At 38.7% G+C, this 22500-nt stretch overlaps 2 protein-coding genes across 2 annotated transcripts in view; both read right to left on the reverse strand.

The window, feature by feature from the left end:
* LOC113822885 (uncharacterized) overlaps positions 1–22500 on the reverse strand; it is a 77321-nt gene that overhangs the window by 20840 nt on the left and 33981 nt on the right. The window contains exon 2 of the mRNA XM_070127308.1: positions 12217–12274. Within this exon, the coding sequence (XP_069983409.1) occupies positions 12217–12266 (50 nt within the window). The 5' untranslated portion in view covers positions 12267–12274. The remainder of the gene's footprint in view (positions 1–12216; positions 12275–22500) is intronic.
* On the reverse strand, positions 14173–20504 carry LOC138863325 (mucin-2-like). Its single transcript, XM_070127523.1, has 7 exons — positions 20397–20504; positions 19512–19686; positions 17359–17500; positions 17047–17214; positions 15860–16823; positions 15499–15719; positions 14173–15361 (listed from the first exon to the last, which is right to left on the reverse strand). Exons 1-7 carry the CDS (start codon positions 20502–20504, stop codon positions 14173–14175), a joined length of 2967 nt encoding a protein of 988 aa, XP_069983624.1.

The following is a 22500-nucleotide window of genomic DNA, read 5'->3' on the forward strand; positions in this document are numbered from 1 at the left end:
ACCTTCACCTCCTTCTTATCCATTTTCTTTCTTCTTCTTCTCTTCGACTTCCTCTTTCTTCCTCATTATCTCCATCAACTTTTTTCTCTCCTCAACTTTCTTTCTTTTTCTTTTCTTTTTTTTTTCTTCTTCATTACCTTTTCTTTCTTATTCTCTTTGACTCCCTTTCTCTTTCTTTTCTCTTCTTCTTCTTCTCCACCACTTTCTTTTTTCTCCTCCTTCTCTCCCACTTCCTTTCTCTTCTTCTTCTTCTTCTTCTTCTTCTCCATCACCTTTTTTATTCTCCTCCTTATCTCCCACTTCCTTTCTCTTCTTCTTCTTCTTCTTCTCCACCACTCTATTTTTCTCCTCCTTCTCTCCCACTTCCTTCCTCTTCCTTTTGTTTTCTTCGTCTTCTCCATCACTTTCTTTTTTCTCCTCCTTGTCTCCCACTTCCTTCCTCTTTCTTTTCTTTTCTTCTTCTTCTCCACCTGTTTTATTCATCTTCTTCTCATATATTTCCCTTTCTTTTTCTTATTCTTCTTCTCCATCACCATCTTCCTCACGTACGTTTTCTTCCCTCCTTCCTCCCTCACGACCAATGCCCAGTGATTGATGAGGAAATAGACAAAGCACTCATTAAACTCCTCACAGTCTCATTAAGGGTTGATATACCACGTTCCTCTCAGGTAATAACAAAATAGTCATTACACTCCTCACAGTCTCAGTAAATACTCCGCATTCCTCTCAGATAATAACAAAGCACTCATTAAATGAACTCCTCACAGTCTCATTAAGGGTTGATACACCACGTTCCTCTCAGATAATAGCATAGCACTCATCATGCTCCTCACAGTCTCATTAAATACTCTGCATTCCTCCTAGATAATAACAAAGCACTCATTCCACTCCTCACAGTCTCATTAAAGGTTAATACAGCACATTCCTTTTAGATAATAGCAAAACACTCTTTACCCTTATCACAGTCTCATTAAATACACAGATTTCTTCTCAGATAACAACAAAACACTCATTATGCTCCTCACAGTCTCATTAAATACACTTCATTCCTCCTAGATAATAGCAAAACACTCATTACACTCCTCACAGTCTCATTAGGGGTCGATACACCACATTCCCCTCATAGCCGAGACAAACAGGGTGTTGTAAAAAGATGATATGATTGAGGTGATACAAGAATATGTGTAATGAGAGGTGGGTGTAAGGAGGAGGTTTGTTGTAATAGCGAAAAAGGGGAATAGTAATAGTAATGATAATTATGTTGATGATATTGGTGATAATAGTGATTGTGATGACTGATAATGACGATGGTGATGATGATGATAAGGATAATAATGATGATGATGATGGTGATGATAACGATAATGATGATGATGATAATAATGATACTACTACTAATGATAATAATTATGGTAACAGTAATAATGTAATAAGAATGATGATAGTAATGATCATGAGGATAGTAATAATTATGATAATGACAATAAGGATAATGATCATGATAAGAATGAGGTATAATAATAATGATCATGATAATGATAAATAATAGTAATGATAAAATTCATGATAATGACAACAATGAATAATGATAATGATAATAGTTTTAATAATAATGATAATAATGATAATAACAATAATATCAATGGTATCAACAACAACAACAACAACAATAATAATAATAATAATAATAATAACAATAATAGTGATGATCATAATAAAAGTAACAATAAAATTGATGATAATAATGATAGTAATAATAATAGTAACATTAATTATATGTAATCGAATATGTACAAATCTCTTGCCCGCCGACCTTTAGAAATAAAAAAAAGTAAATACTCACATAGTATTTTTATTTATTTATCTATTTATCTTTTAATATGACACATCACCCCTATCATTCCTCCCAACAACAAAAAACAAGATAACAAATAAAATAATAATAATAATAAAATAGGGGATAGACTCGCTCTCGCATTTCAAGAAAGAAAAAAAAATAAATACTCACATAGTATTATTATTATTTTTCAATAAGACACATCGCTCCAGTCATCCCTTCCAAAGACAAAATAAACAGCAACAAAAAATAATGATAATAAATACAGAGATAGACTTTCGCTCTTATATATATATATATATATATATATATATATATATATATATATATATATATATATATATAAGAAAAAAAAATGAATACTCACGTATTTTTTTTTCTTTAATAAGAAACATCGCTCTAATCATCCCTCCCCAAAAACAAAATAAAAAATAAATAAAAATAAAAATAAACAGAAAGACTTTCGCTTCCGCATTTCACAGACAAAAAAAGTTCTCACATAGTATTTTTTTTTTTAATAAGACACATCGCTCCAATCATCCCTCCTAAAAACAAAATAATTAATAACAAAAAAAAAATAAATAATTAAAAAATAAAGCTCTCGCATTTCACCGCAGCGCCCTTAGAAAGAAAGAAAAAAACATTCACATAGTTTTTTTTTTTATAAGACACATCGCTCCAATTATCCCTCCTCAAAAACAAAATAAACAATAACAAAACCAAAAAGATAAAAAAAAAAGAAAAAAATCAAGAGATAGACTTTCGCTTTCGCATTTCACGAAAAAAAAAAAATACTCACATAGTATATATAGTAGTATATTTCTTATTTTTCAATAAGACACATCGCTCCAATCATCCCTCCCAAAAACAAAATAATAACAAAATAAAATGAAAATAAAGAGAGACTTTCGCTCCCGCATTTCACGAAAAACACAAATACTCACATAGTATATATATATATATACATATATATATATATATATATATATATATATATATATATATATATATATATATATATATATATGTTTTTTTTTTTTTTTTTTTTTTTTTTTTTTTTTTAATAAGTCACATCGCTCCAACCATCCCTCCCAAAAAAACAAAATAAACAATAACAAAATAAAAATAAAAAAATAAATAAAGACATAGACTTTCACGCCGAGTCTCCGCCCCGCCCGTGATACCTCGAAGCTGGCGTCGCGATCGGCACGGAAATTGGATTTAAACAAGGAAGGGCGTGAGTGTAAAGGAAGAGGAGGAGGCCGAATTGGGGCTTTAAAAGGATGGCGGATGAGGAGGGAGGGAGGGTGAGGGAGGGATGGGGGTTGAGGGGTGGGAAGGAAGGAGGGAGGGGAGGGAGGGAGGGTGGGGAAGAAGGGGGGGAGGGTGGGAGGGTGGGTGGGAAGGAGGAGGGAAGGAAGGAGGGAGGGAGGGATAAGAGGCCTAAAAGGATGGCGGTGAGGAGGGAGGGAGGGGGGAGTAGGGAGAGGGGGATAAGGGGCATTTCGCAGATCTTTTAGTGCCTTTTGAGGGGTATGACTTGTGGTTGGGGGGAAGGGGGCGGTATGAGGAAGTGAAAGAAGGAAGCGTGTGTGAGCGGGAAGGTGGAAGGCGTGTGTGTGGGGGGGGGGGCGGAGAGGGTGTGTAGAGGGGAGGTGGGAGGGAGGGAGGGAGCGGGAAGGAAAGAGGTGACTTTTGGACGGTGGAAGGTTGGGGAGAAGGGTGGGGTGGGAGGGGGGGAGGGAGAGAGAGTTCTTGATCAACCCTAGTTCACGGCAAGGAATTCTGCTTGGATTTGGAAAAGCAATGAGTAAGCATTAATTTCAAGAGATATTCATCCATCTACCGATTACATATTCATGCATTTATCTATATTTTCATCTAGCTATTTCTTTCTATAAATCTCTCTCTCTCTCTTTCTCTTTCTATATATATATTTATATATTTATATATATATATATATATATATATATATATATATATATATATATATATATATATATACATATATATATATATATATATATATATATATATATATATATATATATATATATATATACACATACATATACATATATACACATCTGCACATCCACACCCATCCACACACGTATACACATATTTATATATATACATATATATGTGTGCGTGCGTGTGTGTGTGTGTGTGTGTGTGTGTGTGTGTGTGTGTGTGTGTGTGTGTGTGTGTGTGTGTGTGTGTCCTTGCTTACATATATGTGAATGCGCGTGTGTGTTTGTATCTAGAACACAGACAATTCCTTTGATTAATAAAGTAAAAGGAAATAATCCGGAGAAAATATGATACAATAAAACACCCATTATCTAGATGAAATAATGACAAGAGTGCCTGTTTTAGTGCTATTACTGATCAACATAAGTAGTAAACCAAACACGTGCATAAAATACGCTATCTAAAACTATCTTTCATTTCAGTGTAGAAATGTATATCTGATTTTTTTTTTTTTTTCTAAAACTATCTTTCATTTCAATGTAGAAAAGCATAAATGTATATATGATTTTTTTTTCTAAAACTGTCTTTTATTTCAATGTAGAAAAGCAGGAATGTATATCTAATTTTTTTTCTAAAACTATCTTTCATTTCAGTGTAGAAAAACAGAAATGTATATCTGATTTTTTTTTCTAAAACTATCTTTCATTTCAATGTAGAAAAGAAGAAATGTATATCTGATTTTTTTTTCTAAAACTATCTTTCATTTCAATGTAGAAAAGCAGGAATGTATATCTATTTTTTTTTCTAAAACTATCTTTTATTTCATTATAGAAAGAAGAAATGTATTTCTGATTTTTTTTTCTAAAATTATCTTTTATTTTAATGTAGAAAAGCATAAATGTATATCTAATTTTTTTTCTAAAACTATCTTTCATTTCAGTGTAGAAAAGCCGAAATGTATATCTGATTTTTTTTTCTAAAACTATCTTTTATTTCATTATAGAAAGAAGAAATGTATTTCTGATTTTTTTTTTCTAAAACTATCTTTTATTTCAGTGTAGAAAAGCCGAAATGTATATCTGATTTTTTTTTCTAAAACTATCTTTTATTTCAATGTAGAAAAGCAGAAATGTATATCTGATTTTTTTTTTCTAAAACTATCTTTTATTTCATTGTAGAAAAGTAGAAATGTATATCTGATTTTTTTTTCTAAAACTATCTTTTATTTCAATGTAGAAAAACAGAAATGTATATCTGATTTTTTTTCTAAAACTATCTTTTATTTCAAAGTAGGAAAACATAAATGTATATCTGTTTTTTTTCTAAAACTATCTTTTATTTCAGTGTAGAAAAGCAAGAATGTATATCTATTTTTTTTTTCTAAAACTATCTTTTATTTCAATGAACAAAAACAGAAATGGATATCTGATTTTTTTTCCTAAAACTATCTTTCATTTCAAAGTAGAAAAGCAGAAATGTATATATGATTTTTTTTCTCTAAAACTATCTTTCATTTCAAAGTAGAAAAACATAAATGTATATCTGATTTTTTTTTCTAAAACTGTCTTTTATTTTAATGTAGAAAAGCAGAAATGTATATCCGATTTTACTGCAGTTTCATCAGAATTTTATATGAGCTATCTCAGTCAAGCAGATTAGTTCTGATTTCATGTAAATGTAGCACGCAGTAGAAGTGAAGATTTTTTAATCTTTATTTCTGTTTCTTCTCTAATAACTTTCTTGTTTAATATGAGGGAACACATCTGACTGTGAGTGCGTTTGTGGGTGTGTTTATGTGTGTGTGTGTGCGTGTGCGTGTGCGTGTGTATGTGTGTGTGTGTGTGTGTGTATGTGTGTGTGTGTGTGTGTGTGTGTGTGTGTGTGTATGAGTGACTGTGCGTTTGTGTGTGTGTGCGCTCGTGTGTGAGTGTGATCAAGATAAGAGTAGTCTTACTAAGATCATATTTCAGAATAGAAATCTGAACTGCAACTGTTCAACATGAGCTTTGCGCAAATAACCGTAGCTAATCAAGATCCCTGCAATACAACAGAGCCACATTCAACATCCGTGCTGCATCAATTTCCAGACAGCAATAAAACATGCAATGGTTTCCGGGAAGAGCAAGAAAACAACGGAATTGAAAGAACAACCAAACGTCTGGGAAATTTTCAGGAATTCCATTCTCTCGAAAAACCCTTAGCGAGCTACTGAACCCCCCTCCCCCCACCCTCCCCCCAAACCCCCACACCCCCGCGCCTCCGGAAATCCCTGAACCCCCCCCCCCCTCGTTGCAGGATGGAGCTTCTCGAGCTACTGAACCCCCCCCCCCACCCCCACCCCCATCCCCCACCCCCCCACACACCCCCACGCCTCCAGGAAATCCCTGACCCCCCCCCCCCCTCTCTCGTTGCAGGATGGAGCTTCTCGAGCTACTGAACCACCCCCACCCCCACCCCCATCCCCCACACCCCCACACCCCCCACGCCTCCGGAAATCCCTGAACCCCCACCCCCCCCTTCTCGTTGCAGGATGGAGCTTCTCCGGTTGTCCCGATGTTGCAGGTGAGTCGCCGTGGCAAAGAAAATAAGATGATGGTTTCAAAAGGCGATTTTCGTTCTTGTTAGAGTAAATGATTTTCAATTCGTCTTTTGCCGGGGGATTCTCTGTTGGAAAATGGCTTTATTATCGTCGTTGTCTTTGTTTTTGTCAATTTGCTGTTGTTGTTTTTCATTTCTTTCATCATCACTGTTCTTGTTTTGTACTCCTTTTTATTATTTTATTTTTCATTTTATTTTGTTTTCGTCAAGTTACTGTTGTCGTTTTCATTTTTTTTTCATTATCTTGTTTTGTACTCCTTTTTATTGTTTTATTTTTCATTTTATTATTTTTATTATTCTTGTTTTGTATTCATTTTCATTGCTATTATTGTTGGTTGTTATCATTAAATCTTTTGACACTATTGTAACCGAAAAAACAAGATGGAGGCGATAATAATGTTGATAATGAAACTAATGATAAAATAAATAAGAAATACAATAATGATAACAAAAATAGTGATATAATGATAATGATAATATTAGTAATAACAGTAATAGTAATCACGACAATAATAATAATGATGATGATTATGATAATAATAATAATAATAATTATTATTATTATCATTATTATAATAATAACATTGATAATAATAATCATAATGATAATAACAATCAACATCAACATCAACATCATCATCATCATCAACATTGTCATAATATTAATGATAGCGATAATAATGATAAAAGATATTACAATGATAATGATGATGGTGTTCATGATATTGATAATGATAAAAGTAATGATAATGATGATAACATTAATAACAATGATAATGTTAACAATGATAATAATGATATCAAACTAATAAAGATAATAATAATAGCAAAAAAATTACAATAATAATGATAATAATGAAAATGATGATAGTGATAACAACAACAATAATAATGATAAATATGATAATGTTAATGAAAATAGTGAATGATTATAATAACAATGGTAATGAGTATGATAATGATAATCAGCAATTATAAGAATAATGATAACAATAGTAATAGTAATAATTATGATAATGATAAAAAATGATGATAATAGTTATGAAAATCATAATAATATTAATGATGATAATAATATTGATAATAATCATAATAATAGTGATAATGATATCAAAACAATGATGATAATAATAATGACAATTATATCAACAAAAATAGCAATAGTAATAATAATAACAGCAATAGTAATAATTACAATAGTAATACTATTGCTATTACTACTAATAATAATAATGATGATGATTATGATGATAATAACAACAATGATAATAATAATAATAATAATAATAATAATAATAATAATAATAATAATAATAATAATAACTTCAATAATAACAATAATAATGCTAATGATAATAGTAGTAAAACTAGTGGTAATGAAAAAGATCATAATGATAATAATTATGATAACAATAATGATAATAATGATCATGATAGTAATAATGATAATGACAATAATGATGATGATAGTAATAATAATAATAACAATAATAATAATAGTAATAATAATAATAATAGTAGTAATAATAATAATAATGATAATGATAGTAATAGTAATAGTAATACTACTACTAATAATAAAAATGATAATGATAATAATGATAATAATGACAATAATAATAATGATAATGGCAATGATGATAGCAATAATAAAAGAAATGGTAATAACAATAACAATAATGATTATAATAATAATGATGATAACAATAAAAATTATAATGATAATAATAATAATAGTGATGACAATGATAACAACAGCCACAATAATAATAATAGTAATAATGATAGTGATAATGATGATAGTAATAATGATAATTATAATCATAACAGATACAAGAATAAAAATGACAGGATCTTATCATTTATTTCTCTCTTATAATTCGACCTCTGTCTATATATTTCACAGGTTCTTGGCCCATATCTATATACAACTTCACGCCTCATTCCAAATAAATCAGGAATTCAAAATCATTATCATACATTACGTATAATTAATACCAGGAGGGATGTTGCAATGTACATGAAAGAGAAAAAAATCACACAAAAAAAGAAACAGAAATTAATTAGCATGATATAAAAATTAGACTTCTATTAGCTTTTCCCTATTTTTGTTGTCATTCTTGTAATTATGAATTCAGCGCCACTATATTTATATAAATTCTTTGGTGCTCACATTGCTATTTTTTTCTCTATAATTACTATTATATTTTTATCGTTATCACCACCTTCAATATGATCAATATTATCAACATCATAACCACTTGGAATAGTCATACCTTCACTCAGTCATACCTTCACTGTTGTCATTGTAAGGCTTGTTAGTCCATAGAATTAACTATTAATTGCCATTATCATCACGATGTTAACTTCCACTACATTTCTGGTATTATTTTTTCTTGTTCTTCACCAATCCCCTTTGATAAACACACGAGAATACGTTTCTATAAATCTTGCATATATACCTATACTCTATAGCAGTGTTGTCGAAAGGGATACGTGAACAAACAAGGAACACACACGCCTCACATCTCATAATAAGTTGTGTAAGTATTTTTCAAGCATTTTGTTATTAAATCATCTTTTTTATTCGTGTATTAAATTCGAATTTATTGACCAACACTCCTGCAATGCAGTCTTTTCATAATTAGTATATTATTTGCATTATCCTAATTAAAACAGTTTGTTTAGCCATGGGGGATGGGGGTGTACGTAACAGTACAAGAAGGTATTAAAGGGTACAATAGGCGAAAATATTTGGACAGCACTGCTCTATAGTATTAGAAACTAAAAATAGAGACTGAAGATATATACAAATTCAAATATTTTTACAGCGCATTGATTATTCAGAAGATAGCGCATGCGGTCGGTCGTCAGATGCTAACCTTTGATCTAATATTGTAGCAGCTAGTGCGATGTTTGAGTCCTCTTCCTCCTCTCTCTCTCTCTCTCTCTCTCTCTCTCTCTCTCTCTCTCTCTCTCTCTCTCTCTCTCTCTCTCTCTCTCTCTCTCTCTCTCTCTCATTAAAAGTTTTTTTTCAACTCCTTGCATCTTTTATAAGCGAAACTACCATATTATGGATAAACTATCCGAAAACTTTACATGAGAGCAACTTTAAATTAAGTTAAACACCCATAATACATCTAGTCGTTCTGAATAACCTGACCGTGCTAACCGCATTCATTAACAAAATTTATGTTAGACAAGGTCAAGGTGCAAAGTCCAACTGTGCACAGATCTGAAAAGAAAAGCTTGTAGGAATGGAAGCTTATACAAGGTAAGTGGTAATATATCACTGTGGTTTGGAATCAAGCTTATTGAAGTTTGAATGGCCGCAGATGAGGTTTAATCTTTGCGAAGGGAAGTTGCACCTCTTGATCGGGGCGCTGGTGGTGCGCTTGTGGTGTAACTTCGCACAGATGTTGGTGAGGATGGAGGTTTAACTAGGATTTGAGTTTCGTTTGTTTTGAATGGCACTAGTCGTTTGTCTCGATTCTGGATCCTGCAGGCTGAGGAGCTGCAGGAGCACGACCACGGACCCCAGGAATTGTAGAATGCATGGGGACTTCTACTGTCCAGGAGAAGTGTGATGCACTGGACGCAAGCATTTCTCCTGGCTGTGTTCTTTGCAGTTCCCCCTAACAATACTCGTATGTTAAAACTACTATAAATCTGCGCTCCTATTGTAATTCCCCCTAACAATATGCATATGTTAAAACTTACTCTAAATCTGCACTCCTAAGATATCAATATCGGTGTGGGAGGTTTGGTTCTTGCTGTCCATTTGTGTTGTGTCTGAGGAAGTGTCATTAGCGAGGCCTGGATCTTCAGTCACTGGTTGTTATGTGTAGTTATGTGCCCCAGGATAATTTTGACGTAGTTTGATGTAACGTGTATGAGTACCCGTGTACATTTATCTTCGTGGAGTGCATCGATTTGTGATAGTACAATTTCCACAACTAAGGCCTGAAAGCACCGCCTTGTGTGATATGTATGATAAGTCAATGGAATGCTCACTTAGTATGTGTCCATTATAGTTTTGTAGTGGCATTAACAGATCTCTCATGGTACCGAGACTTTTTAAGGATTTTTTTTTCGCAAAATCATTGTGAATTGTAGCAAAGGATGATATGCCGAGATCTTCGACGCTTAACGAAACTGACTATTAATGACAAAGTAGCCGTAGAACTTTGCTTGAAAAGAGGGAGTAAAACAGACCTCTCATTCTCGAGGGCATCTTATTCTCTTCTCATTATGGCCACATCCCTGGCCTGGTTCCTGATTTATTTTGTACTAAGCAAGCTTGTAACAGTGCAGTGAGTGACAGATCAGCTGTTCAGTTCACCTCAAGAGATTGCAAGAGCTAATTCTGTTCTTCCCCACACACATACTGGCTAATGGAAGGTATACCATGGAGTTTTGAACAAATTGCTGGGGGGTAATTTAGAGCCTGTTAGGGTCTGGTAACTTCCAATTACAGGGAAAGAGTTGGCTAGAAGTTCTGCCATCTCTCTACCTCTAGGAAAGAGAAGGAAAAACTGTCCCACTACCATACTGTAAGAAAATAAATAAATAAAAATAAATTAATGAAATCAAATCCTCCTAATTGACCTTCATGTTAAGGTGAATTAAGATAGTCAAGTGGGATGAGCGAACGACCATTTATCCTGTCCGTCTTACGCTGTATTATCCGACAGTTTACCAAAGTTGTCTGGTATAATGAGGTTGAAGAAAGTCTCCACCGTTAATATTATGGGGTTATGGTGCTTACTGAGCAATTTATGTTTAGTGGGGGGAGGGGGCGAGGTCACGAGGTCGCTTAGGTGAGAAAATAATTATTCCGAGCTTGTTCTATCGTCTCCAAAGAAATGTTTATGCCTTTCTTTGGCCAATCTGGTATGACGATCTTGCTTTGTGTTCTTTAAAAAGGTTACAATACTGTTTATCCTTGCGGTTATCCTGGCTGTGACTCTACTTTGCAATGTTAGCAGAATGAGACCTGTGAACCGCAGGGATGGTTGGTTGTGTGAGTGTCACTGTGTGTGTAAGTGTGTGTGTGTGTGTGTGTGTGTGTGTGTGTGTGTGTGTGTGTGTGTGTTTTCCTCCTTCAATTCTATCTCACTTTCGCTCTCGGTCTCATTCATCCATTCTCTCTCTCTCTCTCTCTCTCTCTCTCTCTCTCTCTCTCTCTCTCTCTCTCTCTCTCTCTCTCTCTCTCTCTCTCTCTCTCTCCCTCTCTCTCTCTCTTTCTCTTTCTAAATGTAGCAACGCACGCGAACCCAAGAACACAAATGCATATACATCCTGCTCCTTGCATAAGAAAAAGTAGTGCATAAATTCTCTGATCTTTTTTCTCTTTTTTCTCCAGCTGAAAACTGTAAAATTATTTGCTCGTTAATTCTGTTCTCCTTTCGTCTGCGTTTCATAATAAGCTTTTATGTTTGATCAAATCAGGTCAAGCATTTTTGATACCGAGATTAAACAAAGGCAGATAATTATTGGCAACTTTTGATTTAACGATGAAAATGCTGATTGATATTTATTTAGAGCTCATTCAATCGTCCTGGTGATGCAAAATGAACATGATATCAGTGAATCTATTATTAAATTATTGTAATGATACCGAATAATGCGAAGGTGATGAAACGGTAATGATAGTGATGATGATGTGACGTGATGATTAGTAGTGGTGGTATGGTAATAATAATAATAATGTGATCAAGATGTGATATGTTGATATTAAGATATAATGATATGGTAATAACTGATACTGATAACGATAAGGAGACCTTTATTGAGCTGATACTCACTTGATGTGGATGCATGGCCGGTGGTGGTTGCTCGTCCCGTTTTCTCTCATGGTTCAATCTAAAAGAAAACAAAGAAAACGTTAATTTTTTAAGATATTCTGCCACAACTATCCTAAAACCTAAATCAATCAGAGTAATTCTTTATTTTCCCTTACGTTTCCTTAATAAAAGAAGACATTCGGCTCGAGGAAGGATTAAAGATAAACGGATTGGACAGAGGTTTTCTTGGTTACAGGCTCAGCAGCAGACGGAGGGAATAGGATTGGAAAAGAGGATTAGGTGTAGTCAAAGAGATCCGCGCTCGATCCGAAGGGTTTAGCCTAAGTGTGCCGACGTGTGGAGAAGCAGAAAATACTATTTATGTTCTTTGGTAGCTGTGTGCTTGCTTGCGTCAGGACTTGCGAAGTTTATTGGTTTATCATTACGATCGTTTACCTGTAAGTTTACTCATTTCAAGAAACACTAGATAATGGTCTGTCTCTATTTATCTGTTTCTCCCGCTCTCTATCTTTCTGTAAATTCGTAATCTCTCTATATCTCTGTCTATCTATAAGTGTGTGTGTGTGTGTGTGTAATATATATGTGTGTGTGTGTGTGTACATGCATATGTACATATATATATTTACATTTATATTTATATTTATCCATCTATCTATCTCTCTCTCTCTCTCTCTCTCTCTCTCTCTCTCTCTCTCTATATATATATATATATATATATATATATATATATATATATATATATATATATATATATATACATATGTGTATATCTCAGCCACGCATATGCTTTGTGTGCTCAACTTTTAGAAGTAATATTATGATGGATGGCCTAGATTATGTTGAAACATTCTTCACCCGTCTCAAAAACGATGAAGATTTTCCTCCGTGATCCGAACATCAAACCAGTCCGCGGCAAAAGAAACGACAGATCTGGAGGGGAAAGCCCGATACTTTCTTATTAATACAAAAAATCTAAAAATAGACGTTGATTTTTGGTTCGCCTGGAGCAATACGTCTTTCCTGTTGTGTTCGGCTTGACCTCCCGCTGACGAATGGGCCGGTGAAGAGCAAAATATTTTGTCAACATGTGACTCCGCCCCTTTCGTGTTTATGCTTGCGTGTGATTGGTCAAGAGAGGAAAATATGCGACCAATAGGCATACAGCGCGCGGAATGTTAGACAAATTGTCTTTAATACCAACTCACGTTTGAAAAAGGGCTTTATAATTTTCTTGTAATTTGAATAAAACACAAAAGATATGTTTTTTCTCTAGAATCCTTTGACATTCTGTCACTGCGACGACTATCTAATTTCCATAAATTCGTTTTTATGTTTATTTTGTCACTGGATTTCTCTGAAATATATAAACCAAAAGGGCAGCGCTTGTAGTGGAAAATATATTCATGAAAGCATTTTCAAGTTATGCATGCAGGAGTGTATATATATGTTTGCAGGAGTATAAACATTATGTATGTGTACACACGCGCAATCCCCCTCCCCACTCACACACACACGCATATATATATATATATATATATATATATATATATATATATATATATATATATATATATATATATATATATATATATAATATATATATATATAATATATATATATATATATATATATATATATATATATTTATATATGTGTGTGTGTGTGTGTGTGTGTGTGTGTGAAGATATATGTATGCATGTATGCATACATGCACACACTGAGTAATGATTAGGGTAATGATATAATGAGTGGCCAGTCGCCGCCGTCACCTCACTCCCTCACTCCTCCGCCCTGCCACCCGCTCCTCCACTCCTCCCTAAACTCCACATGTATAATGAATAAATCAGACGGGAATTCCGCAACTGGCAACGCTCCTCTAATCCCCTCCGTAATAAGGTGAACGAAGGACTAATTAAACCCAGGTGTCCCAAGCCGCTCTGACAAATGGGCTTCGACTTAAATGAGTGATTTGCTCCGCCTGATGACGTCAGGGAAAGGACGCGCTGCGGAGTGACGGCCGCTGCTCCTGACGCTGACTTTGTGCTGAGAGAAGCTGCTGGCGCTGACGTATCTGCTCGGAGGGGCGTGGTGAAGGGCGGCGTTGCTGACGGTGGTTCGCTGCTGACGGAAGGGTGTCACGCTCGCTGACTGTTTCGGGGCGGGGCTGCTGACGGTGGTTCGCTGCTGACGGAAGGGTGTCACGCTCGCTGACTGTTTCGGGGCGGGGCTGCTGACGGTGGTTCGCTCGCTGACTGTTTCGGGGCGGGGCTGCTGACGGTGGTTCGTTGCTGACGGAAGGGTGTCACGCTCGCTGACTGTTTCGGGGCGGGGCTGCTGACGGTGGTTCGCTGCTGACGGAAGGGTGTCACGCTCGCTGACTGTTTCGGGGCGGGGCTGCTGACGGTGGTTCGCTCGCTGACTGTTTCGGGGCGGGGCTGCTGACGGTGGTTCGCTGCTGACTGTTTCGGGGCGGAGCTGCTGACGGTGGTTCGCTGCTGACGGAAGGGTGTCACGCTCGCTGACTGTTTCGGGGCGGGGCTGCTGACGGAAGGGTGTCACGCTCGCTGACTGTTTCGGGGCGGGGCTGCTGACGGTGGTTCGCTGCTGACGGAAGGGTGTCACGCTCGCTGACTGTTTCGGGGCGGGGCTGCTGACGGTGGTTCGCTGCTGACGGAAGGGTGTCACGCTCGCTGACTGTTTCGGGGCGGGGCTGCTGACGGTGGTTCGCTCGCTGACTGTTTCGGGGCGGGGCTGCTGACGGTGGTTCGCTGCTGACTGTTTCGGGGCGGGGCTGCTGACGGTGGTTCGCTGCTGACGGAAGGGTGTCACGCTCGCTGACTGTTTCGGGGCGGGGCTGCTGACGGTGGTTCGCTGCTGACGGAAGGGTGTCACGCTCGCTGACTGTTTCGGGGCGGGGCTGCTGACGGTGGTTCGCTGCTGACGGAAGGGTGTCACGCTCGCTGACTGTTTCTGGGCGGGGCTGCTGACGGTGGTTCGCTCGCTGACTGTTTCGGGGCGGGGCTGCTGACGGTGGTTCGCTGCTGACTGTTTCGGGGCGGGGCTGCTGACGGTGGTTCGCTGCTGACGGAAGGGTGTCACGCTCGCTGACTGTTTCGGGGCGGGGCTGCTGACTGGTGGTTCGCTGCTGACGGAAGGGTGTCACGCTCGCTGACTGTTTCGGGGCGGGGCTGCTGACGGTGGTTCGCTGCTGACGGAAAGGTTTCACGCTCGCTGACTGTTTCGGGGCGGGGCTGCTGACGGAAGGGTGTCACGCTCGCTGACTGTTTCGGGGCGGGGCTGCTGACGGTGGTTCGCTGCTGACGGAAGGGTGTCACGCTCGCTGACTGTTTCGGGGCGGGGCTGCTGACGGTGGTTCGCTGCTGACGGAAGGGTGTCACGCTCGCTGACTGTTTCTGGGCGGGGCTGCTGACGGTGGTTCGCTGCTGACGGAAGGGTGTCACGCTCGCTGACTGTTTCGGGGCGGGGCTGCTGACGGTGGTTCGCTGCTGACGGAAAGGTTTCACGCTCGCTGACTGTTTCGGGGCGGGGCTGCTGACGGAAGGGTGTCACGCTCGCTGACTGTTTCGGGGCGGGGCTGCTGACGGTGGTTCGCTGCTGACGGAAAGGTTTCACGCTCGCTGACTGTTTCGGGGCGGGGCTGCTGACGGAAGGGTGTCACGCTCGCTGACTGTTTCGGGGCGGGGCTGCTGACGGTGGTTCGCTGCTGACGGAAAGGTTTCACGCTCGCTGACTGTTTCGGGGCGGGGCTGCTGTCGGTGGTTCGCTGCTGACGGTAGGGTGTCACGCTCGCTGACTGTTTCGGGGCGGGGCTGCTGTCGGTGGTTCGCTGCTGACGGAAGGGTGTCACGCTCGCTGACTGTTTCAGGGCGGGGCTGCTGTCGGTGGTTCGCTGCTGACGGAAGGGTGTCACGCTCGCTGACTGTTTCGGGGCGGGGCTGCTGACGGTGGTTCGCTGCTGACGGAAGGGTGTCACGCTCGCTGACTGTTTCGGGGCGGGGCTGCTGACGGTGGTTCGCTGCTGAAGGAAAGGTTGAACACTCGCTGACTGTTTCGGGGCGGGGCTGCTGACGGTGGTTCGCTGCTGACGGAAAGGTTTCACGCTCGCTGACTGTTTCGGGGCGGGGCTGCTGACGGTGGTTCGTTGCTGACGGAAGGGTGTCACGCTCGCTGACTGTTTCGGGGCGGGGCTGCTGTCGGTGGTTCGCTGCTGACGGAAGGGTGTCACGCTCGCTGACTGTTTCGGGGCGGGGCTGCTGACGGTGGTTCGCTGCTGACGGAAAGGTTTCACGCTCGCTGACTGTTTCGGGGCGGGGCTGCTGTCGGTGGTTCGCTGCTGACGGAAGGGTGTCACGCTCGCTGACTGTTTCGGGGCGGGGCTGCTGTCGGTGGTTCGCTGCTGACGGAAGGGTGTCACGCTCGCTGACTGTTTCGGGGCGGGGCTGCTGACGGTGGTTCGCTGCTGACGGAAGGGTGTCACGCTCGCTGACTGTTTCGGGGCGGGGCTGCTGACGGTGGTTCGCTGCTGACGGAAGGGTGTCACGCTCGCTGACTGTTTCGGGGCGGGGCTGCTGACTGGTGGTTCGCTGCTGACGGAAGGGTGTCACGCTCGCTGACTGTTTCGGGGCGGGGCTGCTGACGGTGGTTCGCTGCTGACGGAAAGGTTTCACGCTCGCTGACTGTTTCGGGGCGGGGCTGCTGACGGAAGGGTGTCACGCTCGCTGACTGCTTCGGGGCGGGGCTGCTGACGGTGGTTCGCTGCTGACGGAAAGGTTTCACGCTCGCTGACTGTTTCGGGGCGGGGCTGCTGACGGAAGGGTGTCACGCTCGCTGACTGCTTCGGGGCGGGGCTGCTGACGGTGGTTCGCTGCTGACGGAAAGGTTTCACGCTCGCTGACTGTTTCGGGGCGGGGCTGCTGACGGAAGGGTGTCACGCTCGCTGACTGTTTCGGGGCGGGGCTGCTGACTGGTGGTTCACTGCTGACGGAAGTGTTTCACACGCTGACTGTTTCGGGGCGGGGCTGCTGACTGGTGGTTCGCTGCTGACGGAAGTGTTTCACACTCGCTGACTCTTTCGGGGAGAGGGTCTAGTCACAGTACGCGTTGCAGCATCGGATATCTGACGTATCCTTATCACACGCATGCACTCTGCAGCGATGCCCTATGACGCGGGATGACGTCATACCCTGGACGCGCTGAGGATGCCCTTTAATACGGGCTGACGTCACACCCTGGACGCGTTGAGGATGCTTCGTGCTAGGACGAACTTAATACCATAATTAATACCATGATAAGTGCATCATGTGGGACCTTATTATTTAGGTTTCCCATACCTATGTGGTTCTCCCTCATAGTTAGCAGCCAATCAGAATTGCTGGGAAAAGAGCCTACGACAATTCAGGCCTATGTCTATATAGGGGTGGGGTGGGGGGGGGGGTCGTATGACCTTTAGCCCCCTCTGAGCCTCTCTCTCATTGCTGGGTCAAGTCACAGCTCCTTTCTCTCCTCCTAAAATTCCTTTTTTTCCATTCCTTATCCTCTCCCTATCCCCAGTCTTCCTTCCCACTCTTCTTTCCAAACTTTCCTTTGCGCTCTTATTTACGCTGTTTTTTTTCTCTCTCTCTCTCACTTTTTTTTTTTTTTTGTGTGTGTGTGTGTGTGTGTGTCTGTGTGTGTGTGTGTGTGTGTGTGACGGAACGAGCTCGTCAGGTGCTAGCAGTCGCGCCATGCTGCAGAGAAGGACGGGTTCCTAAGGGTAAATAACCACATAGCCATGCAGTTCCTAGACATCAAAGGTGCTTGATAAAGATGTATCTATCGCTTCGCTTTTATTGCTTTAATAAACTGAAGATGGACCTTATCTTTTAAGACGACTTTAATGACCAATTTCACTCCATTTCCTTAAATTCTGGACACGCTACCGTTAACAGTATTTAAGGGAATGTTGAGTACAAGTGAGAAGAAAATCTTAATTTCATGAAGGAATTATATAAAATTAAGGATTAGATATAGTGGCGACGATGGAAACATCGCTACAACATGCCCTCACCCTCACATTTATCTATATATACATTTGCCTATCTATATCTATATCTACATCTTCATATATATGTGCGTGTGCATGCATGTATGTGTATATATATGTATATATATATGTGTGTGTGTGTGTGTGCATATTTTCCATACACACACACAAAAAAAACATATATATATATATATATATATATATATATATATATATATATATATATATATATATATATACATATACCCGGAGATGGAATCGAGGACGATTCCGAAACTTTTGTCTCACTTTCTTCAATTAATCTAGTTTGTGCATTGTGGTTTTTTTTACCATGCATATACATAAGTGTGTGTATATATATATATATATATATATATATATATATATATATATATATATATATATATATATACACATATATATATGTATATATGTATATATGTGTATGTATATGTATTTATGTATATATATTTACATATGTATATACATATGAATATAGCCATATACATAGATAAATAGACAGATAGATATATGCATATATATACATATATATATTAATGTATGTATATATATATTTGAATATATATGTATGTATATATTTGTATATATATATATATATATATATATATATATATATATATATATATACATGTATATACATATGTATATACATATAAATGTACATATATATATATATATATATATATATATATATATATATATATATATATATATATGTATGTATGTATATAGCTGCTTCTGTTCGATATGACAGAAATGGAAAAGAATGCTCTTGCGGCAAATATAACGTTTAATTAATATCAGTTAAACATACGCATTTGTAAGGACAAAATGATATAAAGCAATTTCTTCCCGAATGCATGTGTGGTGAATGTTTTTTCCTCGAAGACGTTTCTTCAGAGCCATCTCGTGTCAGTAATGGCAGCGCGTCTGGGTTGATGGGTTTTCGATATTCTTTCATTATTATGCCATTATCCTTTCCTTCCTTTCCTTCTTTTCTTTTCTCTTCCTTCCTCTTTGGTAGGATCTTTTACAGAAGTTAAGTTATGTGCGCGTTCCGTTATTCGGGTAAAGTTTCTTAATGCAAAGCCGATCCGAGCGCCATCTCTTGGCAGCTTACGAAAATGGGATTGACTGATGAGTTGCCAAGCGCGAGTTTCCCCGGAGGAGCATGTGCTGCGCCGCGGCTGTCCAATTTCGTAATGCCTTTATGCCGTGCATCAAGACTCACAGGTTCCATTTTCCGCAAATTTCGCCAATAGCGACCACTTTCCAAAACTTACGAGGGATGTGCCTTTGTTGCTTGATGTCTTGCGAGCGTGCATGAACGGAGAAGCGGATTTACAGCGGATATACAGCGGATAATGCTGGGCTGGGCGGGTAACAGGAGGCCCCAGCCGTGTAATCTGAGAATTTATTCGGACTCATACGGTGTTGCATTCTTTAAGCCCTTTCGCCATGGAACAGATTTCCTTTGCAACAAATGTAGAAAGAAATAGAAATGAGAAAGATTAAGTTGGCAAAACAAGAGATGAAACTGATGCGTTTTGAATTCATATTTTATCAGCAATGAATACGATTTGTAATTCTGATGAAGATTGAATCGAAACGCGTGAAGTTACTCATTTTCATTTTCACTTTTTTCTGCATCTTTCTCCATTTTCAGTAATAACACGTTTACCTTCTGATCATTATTGTTTCCGGACATTTTATTCGCTACTAAATGCTTACCTAATTTCTGCCTTTTCACATAAATCACAGTAGCTGTCGATTTACAAATAATCCACATGTAGATTGTAGCGTATTATATTACTCCTAATTTTTAAAATTCCATAAGAAAATCTTAATATAATATCATATATCGAGAGAAAAATATACACCGAATTCTAATACGTATCCAAAACATGGATAACGCCGCAAGTATTGCCAGGTCCGTTCCAACGGGAGAGAGAGAGAGAGAGAGAGAGACGAGAGAGAGAGAGAGACGAAAGAGAGAGAGAGACGAAAGAGAGAGAGAGAGAGAGACGAGTGAGACGAAAGAGAAAGAGACGAAAGAGAGACAGACAGACAGACAGATAAAGAGAAAGCAGCAGCTTGAGAGGAGCGTCCTTCACACCCGTTCCCCGGACTTCTCACACCCGCAGCACGTCCTATCTGGGCTGGGCGCGGGTACTTGCCAGGACGTGCGGGAAAAGCTGATGTCCGTTGCATCGACGTCTTCCATATGACCTTGACCCCTCCCCCCTCCCCCCACCCCCACCCCCCCAAAAAAATGCGAATATAGACATATATCCAAAATCTATATTCAGCATATCTATATCTATATCCATCCAGCAATATCACGCGCGTGTATGTATGTACGTATATTTTTAATCCAATATATATAAGTGTATAAATGGATAAATGTGTAACTGGGAAAAAATACCTCTTAAATAAGCCATTCAAAATTTATTAAAGTGTACGAATGATACTCAGACGCCAAGGAAAAGAATCCCAATAACGAATTATTGCGAGAAGTCAAGAAGGAAAAGTCAATAGAGCAGAGATTCTAATCTTGGCCAAGTTGATAAAGCTCATTTTCAAACTGGGAGGCCATTGAATAATTTGTTATTTGAAGATAGAGAAATTAATTGCAGTTCAGGATATTTCCCTTTAAATTCGAGTCCCTTGAGGTATTAAAGTTGTGAAGGGAAGGGAATGAGATCTATACGAGAATTCTCTTCGAAAGATTATCATTGAGGTTGATATTTGAGTTATAATTACCTTATGAGGCGAACATAAATGCATTTGCAGACACATGAAATTTATCCATGCATTCACACACACACACACACACACACACACACACACACACACACACACACACACACACACACATATATATATATATATATATATATATATATATATATATATATATATATATACATATGTGTATATGCATATGTATATACATATATATACGTATATATATAAGTGTGTGTGTATGTATACATTTATGTATAGAGAGAGCAAGAGAGAGGGATATTGGGGGGGGGGGGGAGGTATGTATGTAGCTGGACATATGTGTGCGAGTATGTGTGTGTGTGCGGCCTTCATGAAAAAAAAAAAAAACTCAAGTGTATGTATATTCTTAAGTCTCTCTGACATGTGAGTATACACACCGATACTTAGGTATACTTCACTGACATTTCCCAAGAGTTAAAAGCTCGGGAAATGTTGAGGAGCGTAAAAGGCTTATGGGATAGCGAGAGTTGGAGAGGGATTTCGCTACTCCGTTTTATTAGAAAATTAAAATTGGCCATTCAAAGGTAATTCCAAAGCTATTTAATCGTCTAAATCCTTCGCAATGGAAGATTTAGAGGCATCGAGTCCCGAGCTGTGCGTTTAAGTACAATCTAATCCGATGTTCTTTCTTTATTTAGTTTTCTTTATTTTTATTATTTTTATTTATTTATTTTTTTATTATTATTATTATTTTTTTTTTTTTTTTTTTTGTTTTTTTAGCGTGTTTTTCTTATTTTTTGCGTTCTCTGTCGTATATTTTTTGCTAACAGGGGAAAAGTGTACTTGGCAGGTTGGTGATAGTTTGACGGCAGATTGACAGGTTGATAATGAAGACAGTGGCAACTCTGTGTGTGTGCGTGTATGTGTGTGTGTGTGTATGTGTGTGTCTGTGTGTGTCTGGGCGTGGATGTGGGTGTGCGTGTGTGTGTGTGTGTGTGTGTGTATCTTTGTGTGTGTGTGTGTATCTTTGTGTGTGTGTGTGTGTGTCTGTGTGTGTTCGCGCACAAAGACACATGTCTATATTACAACCGTTACGATCATTGCTAACTGCTATTTGACTGCTACTAGGCGTTCCTGTCATTATGTTTCGTGATATTGTCATTTTTTGTCTTTATTTTCGCACAAATTCTGGTTTAGTCCTGACATGAATATTCATACGAAAATTCTATACGAAAGTTTTGGAATCTAATTTAGCTTTTTTGTTTTTCTTTGCTGTTTATCTTCCCTCCCTTTTTGCTTCATTTTCGTTTCAGCTGAAAGGGTTTGTTAATATCCTCTTTCCATCTCTTTATCTTTGGTTCACTTGTTCTTTGTTTTCGATATTTTCTATTTCTCATTATTTTCTCTTTTATATACACTCAGCATTTCTTAATATCGGTTTTCCCACCTAATTCTCTTGCTCTCCATCTCCATCTATTTCTCTTTCACTTTCT

This window comes from Penaeus vannamei, chromosome 11, assembly GCF_042767895.1.
Source record: "Penaeus vannamei isolate JL-2024 chromosome 11, ASM4276789v1, whole genome shotgun sequence".
Lineage (NCBI taxonomy): Eukaryota > Metazoa > Arthropoda > Malacostraca > Decapoda > Penaeidae > Penaeus > Penaeus vannamei.